The 14,471-nt window shown below is 38.3% G+C and overlaps 1 protein-coding gene across 13 annotated transcripts in view; it reads left to right on the top strand.

The window, feature by feature from the left end:
* TOGARAM1 (TOG array regulator of axonemal microtubules 1) overlaps window positions 1-14,471 on the top strand; it is an 85,376-nt gene that overhangs the window by 28,540 nt on the left and 42,365 nt on the right. For 10 of the 13 annotated variants that reach the window (XR_012159626.1, XR_012159627.1, XR_012159628.1 and 7 more), the window contains 8 exons: window positions 3,117-3,382; window positions 5,655-5,884; window positions 7,464-7,567; window positions 7,983-8,150; window positions 10,518-10,616; window positions 11,285-11,460; window positions 13,210-13,402; window positions 13,726-13,860. Coding sequence is in view for 10 of the 13 variants with exons in the window: in XM_073350262.1 (XP_073206363.1) it covers window positions 3,117-3,382; window positions 5,655-5,884; window positions 7,464-7,567; window positions 7,983-8,150; window positions 10,518-10,616; window positions 11,285-11,460; window positions 13,210-13,402; window positions 13,726-13,860 (1,371 nt within the window). In the remaining 3 variants the exon portion in view is untranslated. The remainder of the gene's footprint in view (window positions 1-3,116; window positions 3,383-5,654; window positions 5,885-7,463; window positions 7,568-7,982; window positions 8,151-10,517; window positions 10,617-11,284; window positions 11,461-13,209; window positions 13,403-13,725; window positions 13,861-14,471) is intronic. The other 3 variants (XM_073350259.1, XM_073350260.1, XM_073350261.1) reach the window with 3 other exon arrangements.

The raw sequence follows: 14,471 nt of genomic DNA, 5'->3' as shown, positions 1-14,471 counted from the left end.
TATCTAAGGCCAAATGTACTTATAATGGGAATTTTTATGCTAATTCCATTCCAGTTTCAACATCAGTCATTGCCATTAACGCTCAGTGTAAGACCTTGTCTATGCAAGGAAGTTGCACTGGCTTAAACTGAAGTTGTTTTTAAATTGATTTAGTTAAACCTTTGTTGAGATACTCTTAGTTTAAGGGCAGCTTATTTCAGTTTCTTAGGGCACGTCTTCACTGGCAACATTAAAGCGCTGCCGCGGCAACGCTTTAACACGGCTTGTGTGGTCACGGTGCTGCCAGCCCTCTAAAAGCCCCACCTCCACAAGGGGTGCAGCTCCCAGCTCTGCTGCACCGTCTGTACTGGCGTGTTACAGCGCTGAAAGTTGCAGCACTCGGGTGTGTGTTTTCACACCCCTGAGCGAGAAAGTTGCAGCGCTGTAAAGTGCCCATGTAGACAAGCCCTTACGCTGATTCTTAGGCTATGTCTACACTACACAGCTTTTAGCTACATGGCAAAACTTTTATCTTTCAGCTTTGATTTTTTTTAAATGCCTCTGAAAGACAAAAGTTTTTGTTGTTCAGTTGCCAGTGTAGAAGTGTTAAGTGTGAAGTGTTAAGCCCCCTCTGAAAGACACAAGTTTTGCCAGTGGCAAGCACCACCGTGAACAGCGCGTTGTCGACAGGAGCTTTCTCCAGCCGACGATGCAAATGCCGCTCATTGGGGGTAGAAGAGTTTTGTCGGCAGGAGAGCTGATAAACAGGAGCTGTGCTGCCCGACTTTTAGCGGCATGGCTGTAGCTCCACAGCCACGTCACTAAAAGCTGTGTAGTGTAGGTATAGCCTTAATGTATTTAAGCTAAAACAAAACGCTCCTGCTTAAAACCGAACCAAGAGTGATCCACACAGCTTTTTGCAGAGGTTTAACTAAATCAAGTTAAAAATCACACGTTTAAGTTCAACCAGTGCAGCTTTCTTTTGTAGAAAAGCCCTAAGTCAGTTATTTGGCAGTTTTCCTCCTAAAGTGACTCTCCTGATGGAGCACAACTATTAATAGCTGACTTTTTGCATGCCTAGCCTGTTGTTTGCAGTAGTTGTGCCATTTGTTCTTTCACTAGAATAGTCTTCTTAGCGAAGCAGTTTCCACAGCATTTATCTTGGAACCAGACAACTTTTACTTATTCTGGATTCAGAAAGATAAATCTAGAGTACTATTTAATGTGTACATTTTGTTCCCTCAAAACATATGTAAAATAGACCAATTTACATCTCCTAAGAGAAAGTATCCTGGACAAATGTGAAACACTTTTGTAAGCCGCTGCCAGTGTAATAAGGTTACTGTAATGGCAGAGTGTAGGGCAAAGATGCTAGAAAGTTGGCAAGCAATGAAAATACCTGAGTAAGGAACCAGAAGATGTTCAATATAGTATCACTTAACATATTTTTGTAAAACAAAGTAAAATACAATATTGAAAAATATGGATGCATAACTAAAATATCAAAGGCTTACCTTTGGCCGTTCTGTATGACCTTTCACATGTAAGTAGGGTCATGTCAAATTCACGGTCCATTTTGGTCAATTTCACAGTCAGAGGATTTTAAAAATTGTCAATTTCATGATTTCAGCTATTTAAATCTGAAATTTCAGGGTGTTGTAATTTTAGGGTCCTGGCCCAAACAGGAGTTGGGGGTGGGGGGTGTTGCGGAACTGCTACCCTTACTTTTACATTGCTTCCTGCAGAGCTGGCACCTGGCCAGCAGCTTCGCTCTCTGGCCACACAGTTCTGAAGACAGCTCAGAAGTAAGGGTGACAATACTATGACCCCCCTTAAAATATGGCAATACTGTGACCCCCCTTTGTGACCTCTGTGCAACTCCCTTTTGGGTCTGGACCCCCAATTTGAGAGACACTGGTCTCACCCTGTGAAATCTGGTCCTTTATGTGCTTTTACCCTATACGGTACAGATTTCACAGGGGGAGACTAGATTTCACGGTCCGTGACATGTTTTTCATGGCTGTGAATTTGTTAGTGCCCTAATCATAAGTAATGTACCTAACAATCGATAATTGGATGATCTGTAAGTTTTGAAGAAAGCTAGTTTCTTTGACAAGTATCTTCTTGAGTTATATTAAGTCTTCTCATTAGTAAAGACAAATTTTGTAAGACACCAGCCAGGTATTCTATATGCATACACTCTTCCCACTCTCTATTGTTTGAAATAAAAACTGCTTTTGGTAGCTGTTCTAGAAAAGTGAAGAAGGCTGGATTTTTTAAAAACAGAAAGTACCTATTACTGTTAATCTTTTAAAAATAGCTTTTGAATAATCAATGAAATATCTTTTATCAGGTAAAGTTGTATAGAAGTTGAAGAAAAAGAACAGCATGCTATTATATTAAAAAAAATTAGTCATGCGAGCATTATTATTTTTCTCCACATGTATAGTTTTAATTCAGGAATTCACACTCAAAACCCATTGTGAGTTACTGAATTTTGCAAACTTTCAAGTAATTGAAAACCTGGAATAAAAAAGTGAGGATTATGCATCACAGAATGTACTTCAATTAATTTTGTTAACTACAATTTAGTATTAATTATTGGCTACTTCATGGTATGCTGACATACTTTAGCATATTTTGTAGAAATGATGACATCTTAGTAATGTGAGACTTTTTTTTCCCCCAGAGAGGCAGTTAGATATGGCCAATTTTATGTGAAGGTTATAAAGCATGTGAACAAACAAGTATGATTTAGTAGGGTTTACTGTATATCAATAAATAGAATTATGAAATCTCGAAGGACAGGCCTAAACAAATGTATGCATCTTATTGGTGTCATTGGGTTTCTGTACCTCACCTGTGTCATGAGCTATTTATTGGCATATTCCGTGTGCAACAAAATTACAGGGTAGAATTTCCTCATGAAAAATGAGCTGCTTCAACCAAAGGTACCCTTAAAATATTTACATGACTAAACATTGTGTCACAAGTGCGCCCCTTCAGTGAGGGGAAAATCAGCTCTTCTAAAAATATTTTTGCTATGTTTCTTGAAAATTGAATATGTATTTTCTACTATTGAGTGATGTGTTCTACTGTTCTTCTGAAATGGTGACGTCTCTCTGTATCTTACGCAGGGGAAAATGCACAAGAAAAGCATTCTCCAATTCAGCTTAAACCAGCCTTGGTGAGATCGCCAGCTTCACGGAGAGGATTGAATGGGACCAAACCTGTCCCCCCAATACCAAGGGGGGCAAGCCCGTTGCCTGATAAATCTGAGTTAAACACAGCGGGACAGAAAAATGAAGAGTCTGAGGATATTTGGAAGAGTGAAAAAGACAAGAAACTTGCAGTTGATCTTTCAGAATTAAATGTCAATGATAAGGAGTCAGACCAGGAAGAGGTTGGATTTAAATGTGATTTTACATACTTTAAAAAGATGCTAGAATATACATTTTATAAGCAAACAAACAAAAAACAACCCCCCCCACCCCAAACACACACACACCAAACCCAACCCCCTTTAAAACCTCAGGTGTAGAAGAAAAAATATATATATGTTCACTGCTGTACTCTTTGTGACCAAGTCATGGATACCAAAAGACTCCGTTAAGATGATATGTGTCTGGTAGAAACTAACTAAAGCAATGAAAGTCAGTATTGAAGGACGCTGTCCGTGCCCTGGGCATAGGCTCATTTTACTTACCTATTTTGAGGTTCTCAAATCATGCTGTTGACATTCTCCATTATAGTACCATGGCATGAGTTAGACATTTACACAGCCTGAACTTTTTCTTTGGTTTTGTCCAAGGTGAAACCACAGTGCTGCCCTTAATGTAGGACTTAAATAATTAATCCTTTATTTTTATTTAATGGTTTTATAGAAAATAGCACTTGATTACTGAGACTCTATTTAACTTCCAGCAATCTCTTCTTCAGACTCTTTTCACCTGTAAAGTTTGCTGAAGTGCACTGTCACTGATGCAGCCCTTGACATATGCTTAAGTTTCCATGGACTGAAATGAGAAAACCTGATCTAACGTATGAATTAGGGTGTCATCTCTGGAGTCATTCCGCTGTATTGTGTCACTCCATAATGTGGAGCCATTATGATGTTAACACAGCTGTAATACAGAATCCATATAAGAGAGTAGGTATAGATCATGCCTGATTTGGCTCTCCTAAGGGGATGGACAAACACACATTGTATGGAAAATTGTAATGTATCTTCAATACAGTTAAGTTAAAGCTTTATTTTATATTAAGAAATGATCATTTTTAAAAATTTTTATCCAGTGGGGTTTCATGCTCTGAAAATCACAAACTCATGTATAAAAAGAAAGAAAATCCGTACATTAAATTAGAGATGAAAGCAATCCATAAATATACCTACCAAACTAGGGGTCACTGAAGCTGGGGTGGCAGTGGGGCGGCTGTCTCAGTTTGCATCTTTTATTCCCAAGATCTTAAAAAAACAAACAAACAAAAACAAAACAAAAAAAAACACCCCAGACAAAGGGTCACTAGTGAACAGGCACAGATGCATGCCAAGGTACCCCATATTCAAATTAATCCTAGCTCTCTACTTATCTTCCTGTGGCTCTGAAAAATCCACTGGTTGGTCCCCATGTTTAACCCATAAAGGTGGTGTTTTTGGGCTAAGGGAGGAGGGGTTCTGAGCTTGCTGGGTTTGATGGGAAGGTGCTTTTGAGCCTGTGGGTGGGGTGGGTAGGTTGGGGAGTAAGGGGTTTCTGAGCAGTGAGGTTTGATTGGAGGAAGCTCAAGAGAACGTGGGGAGCTCTGACCCAGAAGTGGGTCGGGAGGGTTGATTGTGGGAGAATGGGGTGAGCTGGCAAATGAAGGTGTGAATATGGTGGATTGGTGTGCGTGAGTGTGGGGGCCTTGAGTGGGTGGAAGTCACTAGTGAGAGATTGGAATGTGAGAAAGGAGACTGTGAATGGGACAAAACAGTAAGGGGGTCCCAGGTAGAAATACTGTTTTCTCCCATCCCACCCTTTATTGCAGTTTGTCCCAACCTCCCTCCAGTTCCTCCCCTGCAAAACCCTGTCTCATAATACCACCCTCCAGTGCCGTTGTTTCCTACCCTGAGCATCTCCCGCAAGGAGAGGGGAGAAGATGCAGTGGAATGGGGCTGTAGTTTCATGACTTTGGGTAGCAGCCTTCACTGGTAGACTGGGGTGAGATTCACCTTTGCAGTTCTCCCAGCACTGGCTAGCTTGGGGAGCAAAAATCAGAGGTCCCTTCCACAGACTGCCATTGAGCCAGTTAACTCTTCTCTTTAACATGAGCCTATTTAAGAAAATTATTTTTTTTAAAAAAGATTGATAGTGTGTTTGTGTGAGGAACCTTTCATTTTAAGCTTTGCAGAACATAACTAGATATGATGTGCATGCTGCATTTGGGTTTGCATTGGTTGTACTGTTAAATTGTGCATGTTTGTTTCACTTTATAAGAAGAATAATGATCTCTGACATTAAGAAAATTGAGTCCATATAGATTACCTTGCCCAAAGGGGGCATAGACACAGCCCTGTCAACGTACAGTGAATAAAAATTAAGATTTTAGAAGCAGGCTTGTATTTGACAACTCGTTCCTGTGTTTGTGAATTATACATGCCGTATGTAAACTCTGACATTGTTTTCAATTCTGTTTAGATGCAGAGTTCACTTAGGTCTCTCCGTAATAGTGCAGCTAAGAAGAGGGCAAAACTGAGTGGCAGCACTTCAGATCTCGAGAGCCCCGATTCTGCGCTTAAACTTGATCTGACTTTGGACTCCCCTTCCCGCACTTCCTCTCCAAATGTGAGCTCTTACAGTGAAAGTGGAGTTTACAGTCAGGAGTCTCTGACTTCGCCAGTGTCCACAACCCCTCAGGGAAAGATAACGTGAGTGTAATTTATATGTCAAACCCCCATTGAGAATTCTGACGTAATCGCTGTTAGGGTTAGTTAAATATTGAATGGTGGGAAACCTGTATTTTTAATATGACGTTGGTTTGCTTAGTGCCTAGATTTTATCTGAGAGTTATTCCCAGTTAAAATACATTGTGCTCTGCTGCTGTGGTTTAATATTGTTTTAATTCATTCCTCCTTTTTCTTTGACCCAGTGCCAACCTCTAGCTATAGTAACACCAAGTAGCTGTTAAAGCCCTGCAGTTGCTATTAAATATTTTATAATGATGCTGAACCACAGGCTAAATAAATGAGTAAAACAGAATGAATCAGGAGGAGGAGGAAGAGGTTTTCTTATTGCAACCTGGAAAGTTAATCAGGAATGCATTTTCTTTAACAGATTTTTGGGTGGGGATGAAACAAATAATTTAAACTTTTTTCATTGTTGTTAAACCTGAATTATCCACTAATGCAGCATTTCCGTTGTAATATTAATTGCGGAGAATTGTTTTCTATGTAATGCCTTCATTCTCTCAGCTCCTTTGCAAAGAAATAAATAGTGTATTGATGGAATTTGTTTTGATGGTGCAGTAAGGTTGAGCAATTAGCTGCAGTATGTACTTATTTTTAATTTTGCAAAATGAAGTGGGAAATATTTTGCTGAGTATTGCAAGTACATCCTCTCCTTACCTTCTTCCTAGGCATGTGGCCAAGCTGCTTGCAGCTCAGGCCTGACGAACGTAATGTAAAAATCCAACAGAAAAAACCTCTGGCTTGCCATGTTGTTGCAGCATGGACTCTGACCAGGAGTGATAGGAACAGTATTCTGTAATACAGAACATTTCCATTAGTCCCCGACATTGCAGCTTTAATGTATGACAGTGCTCACAGCTAATGCAAGTCTCGTCCACCAGGGAAGATATGACCTATATAAGCAAGTTTGAATTTGTGCAAGAGTGACAGAATGCCATGCCAGGAGTCATTAAATACCTTGAAGTTTCTTTATATATTTAAGAGAGTTTAGTTCAGATGCTGATGTAGGCCTTGCTGGAGCCCTAGGCATAGCTGACAGGCTGAACCAAAGTAGGCCTGGACATGGTGAAATAGTAATACACTAGGTGTCAGCTAACCAAGTTAGCACATCCATCCTCTCAGGTCATGATACAAGAACACCGAGAGTTCTCAAATAACTTCATAAACAAATGCCCACAAGAGCTGGTACTAGTGTGCCAATTAGGCCTACGGCTGGCTTTCCAGCACTGGAGGTTGAAATTCTGTGTTCACAGCACAAATAACAGCATGGGCAGGAGAAATGGAAACTTCTCCCATATATCTGCCTCATGTAATTTTTTGCTCTTAGAAGGAGCTACTCAGAGTGGAGGGGGTGGTGAACCTGATCGTTACCAAATGAATTCTCATTCTCTTTAATATGTAGTAAACGTGACCATTTCTGGTGATGTGCTGGAAATGTTTTGTACCCAACACGTGTTTTCACTTCGGGTGAAAAATGTTCTTAGGCAGGGCTCCTAGTGCCATTCAGAAATATATTTATAGAAATGATTTTGTATTGCAGCAGCTCAGACATCTTTCCTCTACTTGGATGCAAATCATGTCCAGCAAGACTGTCTTCAGCAAGAAATAGAAGTACTAACATAGTAGAACAGAGCTTCAGTGCAGGTAATTTGTTGAGCAGAAAAAGAAAGATATAACTAATTCGGTCAAAGTGAAACCATTTTAGTTAAGGCTCTGTCCAACATTTTCATAACAAGCTCCACTTTAGTATCTAATTTTCTCTGGTCTTATTTGACCTATTAAATCTTAGCCCAGAAGTAGTTTTTTTTTTTTTTTTTTTTTTTACTCTATTAGATTTTAATTGACCATTTTGAAATCATACTGTGGGCTTGGGTTTGAGAGGAAACTTCTGTGATTGTTTCTTTCCCTTTTCCTGTAACACAGCTAGGGCATGTTAAAACTAGCTTCAACCCTGCAGAGATATCAAAAAATTTGATTTGAGGGTTTTTTATTTATGAAATAGTGATGCACCATTTTAGTGATACATACTGAACACTTCACTATGGATTCTGTTGTGCAGGGGTAACATTTCATGATAAATCAACCTCTAACGTGAGCATAATTGGCCAACGTCTGAACTACGGAAATGGATCTGGTGATTATGAAGATGACAAGCAGAGAGAAGTGTCACCTTGTGTTTTTAAAGGTCAGAACAAAGAGCATCAAAGGCATTGTAAACCTACAAAAGGTTAGTGAGCTTCCTATGTTTTGTGACCTCCTATTTATGGCAAAAAAAAAAAAACCAAACTTTTGTTAGCTTTTTATAAATCAAATATTTCATGGAATTCAACTTGGTCTTATAATTACAATCTCCTTTTAGCTTAATAAGATATATTTGTGAAATTAACAAGCTGTTAATTAACAAGTGTTAGATAACTGTTAAAGTCTCAGGGATAGGAAAAGACTTGAAATGAATAATCAGAATCTCACTTTTCTCAGCCAAAATATGGATATAGCTATATATGTTTCATTTTTTTAATTAAGCCATCATTATTGGTAAAGTTCAGGCAGATAAATCATAAGCTTTTGTGTTTAAGTTCTAATGAGGTTTTGAAAAGTTGCATTGATTTAGCACTAGGCACATATTAGTAATATACAAAAGCTACTGCTCCCTGCATCATAACTAGCTTACTTATGGTTAAAGGATTTTGTCTTCTATGTGTTTCTCTGTCTCTGGCCATTGTTAGCATGCAGCCATGACAGTGTGTCTTTTTGACCAAGAAAGCTAAAAATGAAAGTCAAATTAAGGGATACAGTCTTCACCTTTTACATTACTTAAAATCTGGCTGATTGGTAGTGGCTAAAGTAAATATCCTGTGGCAGTATTTTAGTGTCTGATGTGAAATGTAGTGGCCTTCTCTCAAAGCCTGATAGACATGTATGATGTATAAAGAAAGTCTCCAAGAGAATCTGTCCCCAAAGAGTGTGGTTTTCTGCTCTTTTTTTCTTTTTCTTTTTAACATTAAAAATTTGGGGACTTATCTATCTTGCAAACTCTCCAGTTAGCATAGATGTAGTGACATAATGTCATTACAAGAGAGTGAAATCTGAGCAATTGGAGTGAAGGTGGGGGAAAGGGATTTTAGTCAGACTGTTTAACATCTTTGTTTAACACCAGTTTAATTCCTGTTGCCTATGAAACACCATGACGGTAAGTAGGGTGACCAGATGTCCCGACTGTATAGGGACAGTCCCGATTTTTGGGTCTTTTTCTTATATCGGCTGCTGTTACTCCCCACCCCCTGTCCCAATTTTTCACTTTCTGTCTGGTCACTTTAACTGTAAGCCATCTGGAACAGACACCGGCTTCTTTCTTCTTTGTACAACATGTAGGACAATCCTTGGTTAGGTTCGTAGCTGCTACTGTAATATAAGTAATATTTGGCTAAAGATACAATTCTGGCTAAAGAACCATGACTGTTCAGTTAAGGGATAAAAGCTCGCACTAAACAGCTTTTTAGAATCTCAAGAAGTTATTCAGTAAAAGCAGAGATGGCTAGGGTTGATGTACCTGATATTTTTTGGTATACAAAAACCAGCAACTAATAACCTTTTTTTAGGGGTGGGGGTGGAGGATAAAGTAGGGGATGGAGAGAGCAGAGGAGACATTAACCCCTCCCCCAAAACAAACCAGTTCTAGGCTTTCTATTAGTTATCTCTCACACACACACACACACACACACGGGTGAGGAGGGAGTAGAAGCAAAAACCAATCATTTGCTGGTCAGTTTCAACAGCATCTCCCTCCAGTGAACTTTCCATAGGGAAGGAGTTAGATGGAGGTTGAGTCAGGAAACGGAACAGCTCTCATGGGATAGAGTCTTAAAAGGCTTAAGAATTCTTTTGACTCTCCAGTTTGTGTAGTCCTGGCTTGGTCTCAATCCTCTGTGCTAAAAAGTCTTTGTTATAGACAGTCAGATGTAATCACAACAATAAGATAAAGTCAGGCTTGCCGCACCTCAGCATCTATTTGCCATAACATTTTTTGACTTATTTGTGATTTTTCCAGTGAGTGATCTGACTTTCCTCAAGCTGAAAATGTTGTTAACTCCATGGGAGTTATTTAATGCTAAAGAATGTAATGCCAGTCTGCCATTGTTACTGATTGACATTGCCATATATGCAAACAGTGCAACCGGAATTAAAATATAAAATGTATGTTAACTGAAAAATTGACGAACTGCTAAATTGTGCAGTAATCAACACGAAGTGGTCTGGAACAGAAAATCAGTAGTTTTCAGTTGATGCTAAATTGGCACAATTGTGCTGAATTATTGGAAAAATAGTTAGGTGCATGGGAAATAATTGTGTAAAGCGAGTTGGTGTTTAGTGTATTTGAAAGTAATGATATTTAGTATATGTGATCTAGTACTTCTGAGAATTTCAGCGTTAAGTAAGCCTTGCAATACTCTAGTAAATTAGAAGTACAGTCCTGCATAAAAGTGATTAATCAGTTTGGTATAACTAAGTTTGGTAAAATGATACTTTGGAAGAGTGCAATACATAGTAATGGGTAAACTACATGATTTAGCTCTTCTTTGTGTGTAATTTTTAGGATTTACAGGGTCAACATCTAGTTTACAGCAAATTAACAACTTAGACTTCATTTCACCGAGTGCCCTGTCTGAAGATTCTGTAGTAATTGTTGGAAAAGGTATTTTAAAACTTTTTTTCTCTATATATGCAATAAAATTTTAGTATAGAAACAATAGTATAGTATTTTTGGACAGTCAGGAGAAGGGGAGTTGAAATGAGTTCATTCAAATGTTTATTATTTAAAGAGTAAACAATCCCCAATTTTTAAAATAAATTAAAAGTATTAAAGTTCAAAAAACGTATTGGAATTACTGTATATTTTTACATTCTTAATGAGAAATGTAATATACACTGTACCAATGTTCCATCTAATTTTTGAGAGGCCATGTGCGCAAAAAATTTCTTCTGTGCAAATTGTTGTGCTTCTGTGCAAATTTTGCGTGAGGTGTTTTGCTGTGTGCGCAGGGTTTAGGATCTGTGTGCGCGCGCACACGCTCACAGCTTAGAGGGAACAGTGCACTGTACTACAATATTAGCATTAAATAACAAAGAACAGCAAGAACATATGAGGACCAAATTTTGCACGTATACCCACACACAGAAAAAGTCCCATTGCAGACAGTGGACATGCATAATGTAACTTCGAGTAGAATTTGGCACTAATGTTATAGCAACCCAAGTTTTATTTTCTGGAATTATTTTTGCTTTGCTTTAGTGTGTTACTGAGTGACTTCTGCTGTGTGAAAATGACCTCTTGGTGAGGTTACAATATGATAACCATTTCAGGTGTTTTTGGAAGCCCCCCGTCTGCGCCATTAACATACAGCCAGTCCATGATATCGTGTGTGGAGAACGGAGACGTCCTTTCTCTCAAACAAGGCATTGAGCCTCTATCAGGGATCTATGGGAGAGCTGTCCAGCAGAACAGTGCACCTTTCCTTGATTCTGAAAACGAGAAAGATGTAAGAGTGTAAAACAGATTTGATTGTTTTTCAAGTGTCACTAGTGAATATAGTTTTATGTTCTCCAGATTCTGGTAAATAAATGTTTGATTCAAGTACAGCCATCGATATCTCAGGTGGCTGGTAATGGAACACAGAGCTTTTTATTTCTAGGTCTCTGGTCTAATTCCAGCACAGGCTGGAGACTAAAGCTGAGTGAATAATGAGGAATCATTTGTCAATATCCTGATGTCCTCTGAACAAGATATTGCTTTGTCAGTTTGCACGCTTTTAGTAAACATTTATGTGAATAGTTTTGTTTGTACAAATGTTCACACAAAGTTGTCTTTAGACCTGAAATAGAGATTTATTTTATTTCTTCAGTCTTTTTATGACTAGTCAAACAGATTAAAGGGCTAAATTTGGTGAAGGAATTCAGTTGGTTGTTGCAAATGTTCAATTCAATGCAGTTGTTTGTTCAGCTGTAGCAGGTACTGAAATTTATCAACATCACAAAATAGCCATTAAAATTGTTACTAATTAGCATTTTTTGTTAACACTCTGAGCAAAGAGACCAAGGATTGAAGGGACATGGAGAATGAATTTCCCACTAGCCCCTAAGGTAGTCCCTTCCTTTCATGATCAGGATATTTTGGCAAGGCAGTGTGAGGAACCAGCTGCTGTTACTGACCATCATCTGTTGTGTGGACAAAGAGAGGACTGCAGTTTGCAGACTTTTAATCCAACACCATTCATAAACCATACATTCCCTGTAAATAATCTTGTCTCAGTGTCTTCACTGTAGAAAGATTTTATGAAGAGCTGTGCTGCTACTTACATCTTGTTCAACTTTCCTATGACTTTGCACATTAATATTTATTTGTATAAAATAACACAAGGTAAAGATACTTCTTCAAAAGGAAAATCACACTTCTTCCTGAAAATGCATGTCAAGTAACCTCTAAGATTGCTAAAATTTAAAGAAATTAATGACCATTTATTTGTTTTCTCACTTTGTTTAATCTGTGCACTTGACTGCACTTTTAATAGTCAGTTTCACTATTTCCTTATAGATAAGGGAGAAAATTACCAACTGAAAGTACTCCTGGACTTTAAGGCCAAAAGGGACCATAGTGATCATCTAGTCTGACCTTCTGCACATTGCAGAACCTCACTTGCCCACTTCTTCAATAGGCCCATATCCTTTGGCTGAGTTACTGAAGTCCTCAGATCTTGGTTTAAAGAGTTCAAGTTACAGAGAATCCACCATTTACCTTTAAACATAAAACGGGGGATCACAAGAACCCTTAAAGTGATTTTTAAAATAATCAGGTCACACAGTTTGAAGATTGCTCTATCAAAAAATTGATAGTTTAAAAAAAATTCAAAAAATTGACGTTGGGCCGGACTCCAAACCCTTTACTCAGATTAGTAACTAGTTATTCACACATGTAGTACCATGAAATCTAGGGGTTCACAGTCCTGCTCCCCCTAATAACTTAATTATTCATAGATTACCACGAGGGATTATTTCTGTGCTGCAAAGAGTCTCATACTCATTTTACATGGTATAAGTAGCCCACACTGCTCACAGTGCATAGAGGTAAGCACATGCACAAGTCTTTGCAGGATTGGGTCCCAAATTAGCGTAAATAATTCCCAAATGCCCTGTGGAGTAGTAGTAGAAATTGTGAGCCCCTTTGTTTAGCAAAGAAGATTCCCAGTGCTAAGTTATTGGCTGAACTATTTCAGTTCAATTACATTTTACAGTGGGACTTTTCCTGTTTGGTGCAGATGAAAGTTGCCATGTCAAAATCTGCCCGGGATAAGATGAGGCAGAAGAAGAAAGAAGAAAAAGAACAGAGTCATAAAGAACATCAGGAAGTCAATGATGTGGAAAAAAAGGAACAAAATCCCTGGGAACGACTGAGACACAGTGAACCAGAGAAAATGGCAACAGAAAGTAATGTTTAGTATTTTGTCAATTTAATGGCATACTATTAAATGGTGTTGACTAAGTATGTTCTAAATCTGGTATAATAACACTAATTATTTAAGGTTATGACTGCCCAAAATGAAATCAGGTATTACTGAAATTTTAGGCTACAGTGTAATCTCCTTTGTGAGTTTATTTGTTGTTGGGTATAAAATACTAACAATAATAAGGAAGGAATTTATGACTGATAAGTTAACTGTTTCTGAGATCTTTATAGAGTACAGCATAGTACTAAGAAATAGCGATCTCTTCTCTTTTTCTGATTTTCCTGTTCTTTCTCTGTTTTGTAGGTTTAAGTTTTTATGGAGATGCGTTAATAACATCCAAGAATGAGTTGTTATCTTTTGAAGATGTTGCCTTCAGTACTCCACTAAAAAGAACATCCAGTTTAAGGCAGACACAGTCTTCAGTCTTGCTAGATTCAGGTAAGCTGTTACAGTTAATTAAATGTAAAACACTGTATTAAAGTGTTTGGATGCTGGCAGATGAGACAAACCCATAGTGTAATCAGTCTTAATATGATTTATTTTAAAACTGAAGGGCTAATGTGCAAAGTTGTGTATGCCCTTACATTTTAGTTCAGTGCTAGCTACCACTTCTTATTACTAACGTTACAGAGAATAAACCTACATTTTGCAGGTATAAAACAACACTTCTAATGCATTTTTCACATCTCCATCTTCCTTTGTGGAAGAGGCAGATACATATCCCAAAACTGAAAGCAGTTACAAATACAGTTTTTACTAAAAGATTGAAACCCACGTTAAAATACTCTATCCCCAAAGAGATAACATTGAGTCAGGATTTTATGCTGTGGGTGTTAACCGGATGGAGGGAAAAAGACACATACATCACGTGAAAGTTTGGCCCTGTTGAAGTGAATGGCAAAACTCCCACTGACCTCAAATAGAGCTAGGATTTCACCCAAAGTTTATCATATGATAATTGCTAATTTAGCAAAACAGCACTAAGGCTTAGATGCTAAAGTTGCATCCCTGACACCAGCTAAGGCACTCAGGTCCTGATCCTACAAAGA

The sequence above is a fragment of the Lepidochelys kempii genome, chromosome 6 (genome assembly GCF_965140265.1).
Source record: "Lepidochelys kempii isolate rLepKem1 chromosome 6, rLepKem1.hap2, whole genome shotgun sequence".
Lineage (NCBI taxonomy): Eukaryota > Metazoa > Chordata > Testudines > Cheloniidae > Lepidochelys > Lepidochelys kempii.
Note: the sequence above shows the minus strand (reverse complement) of the source record. Positions and strands in the feature narration are given on the sequence as shown.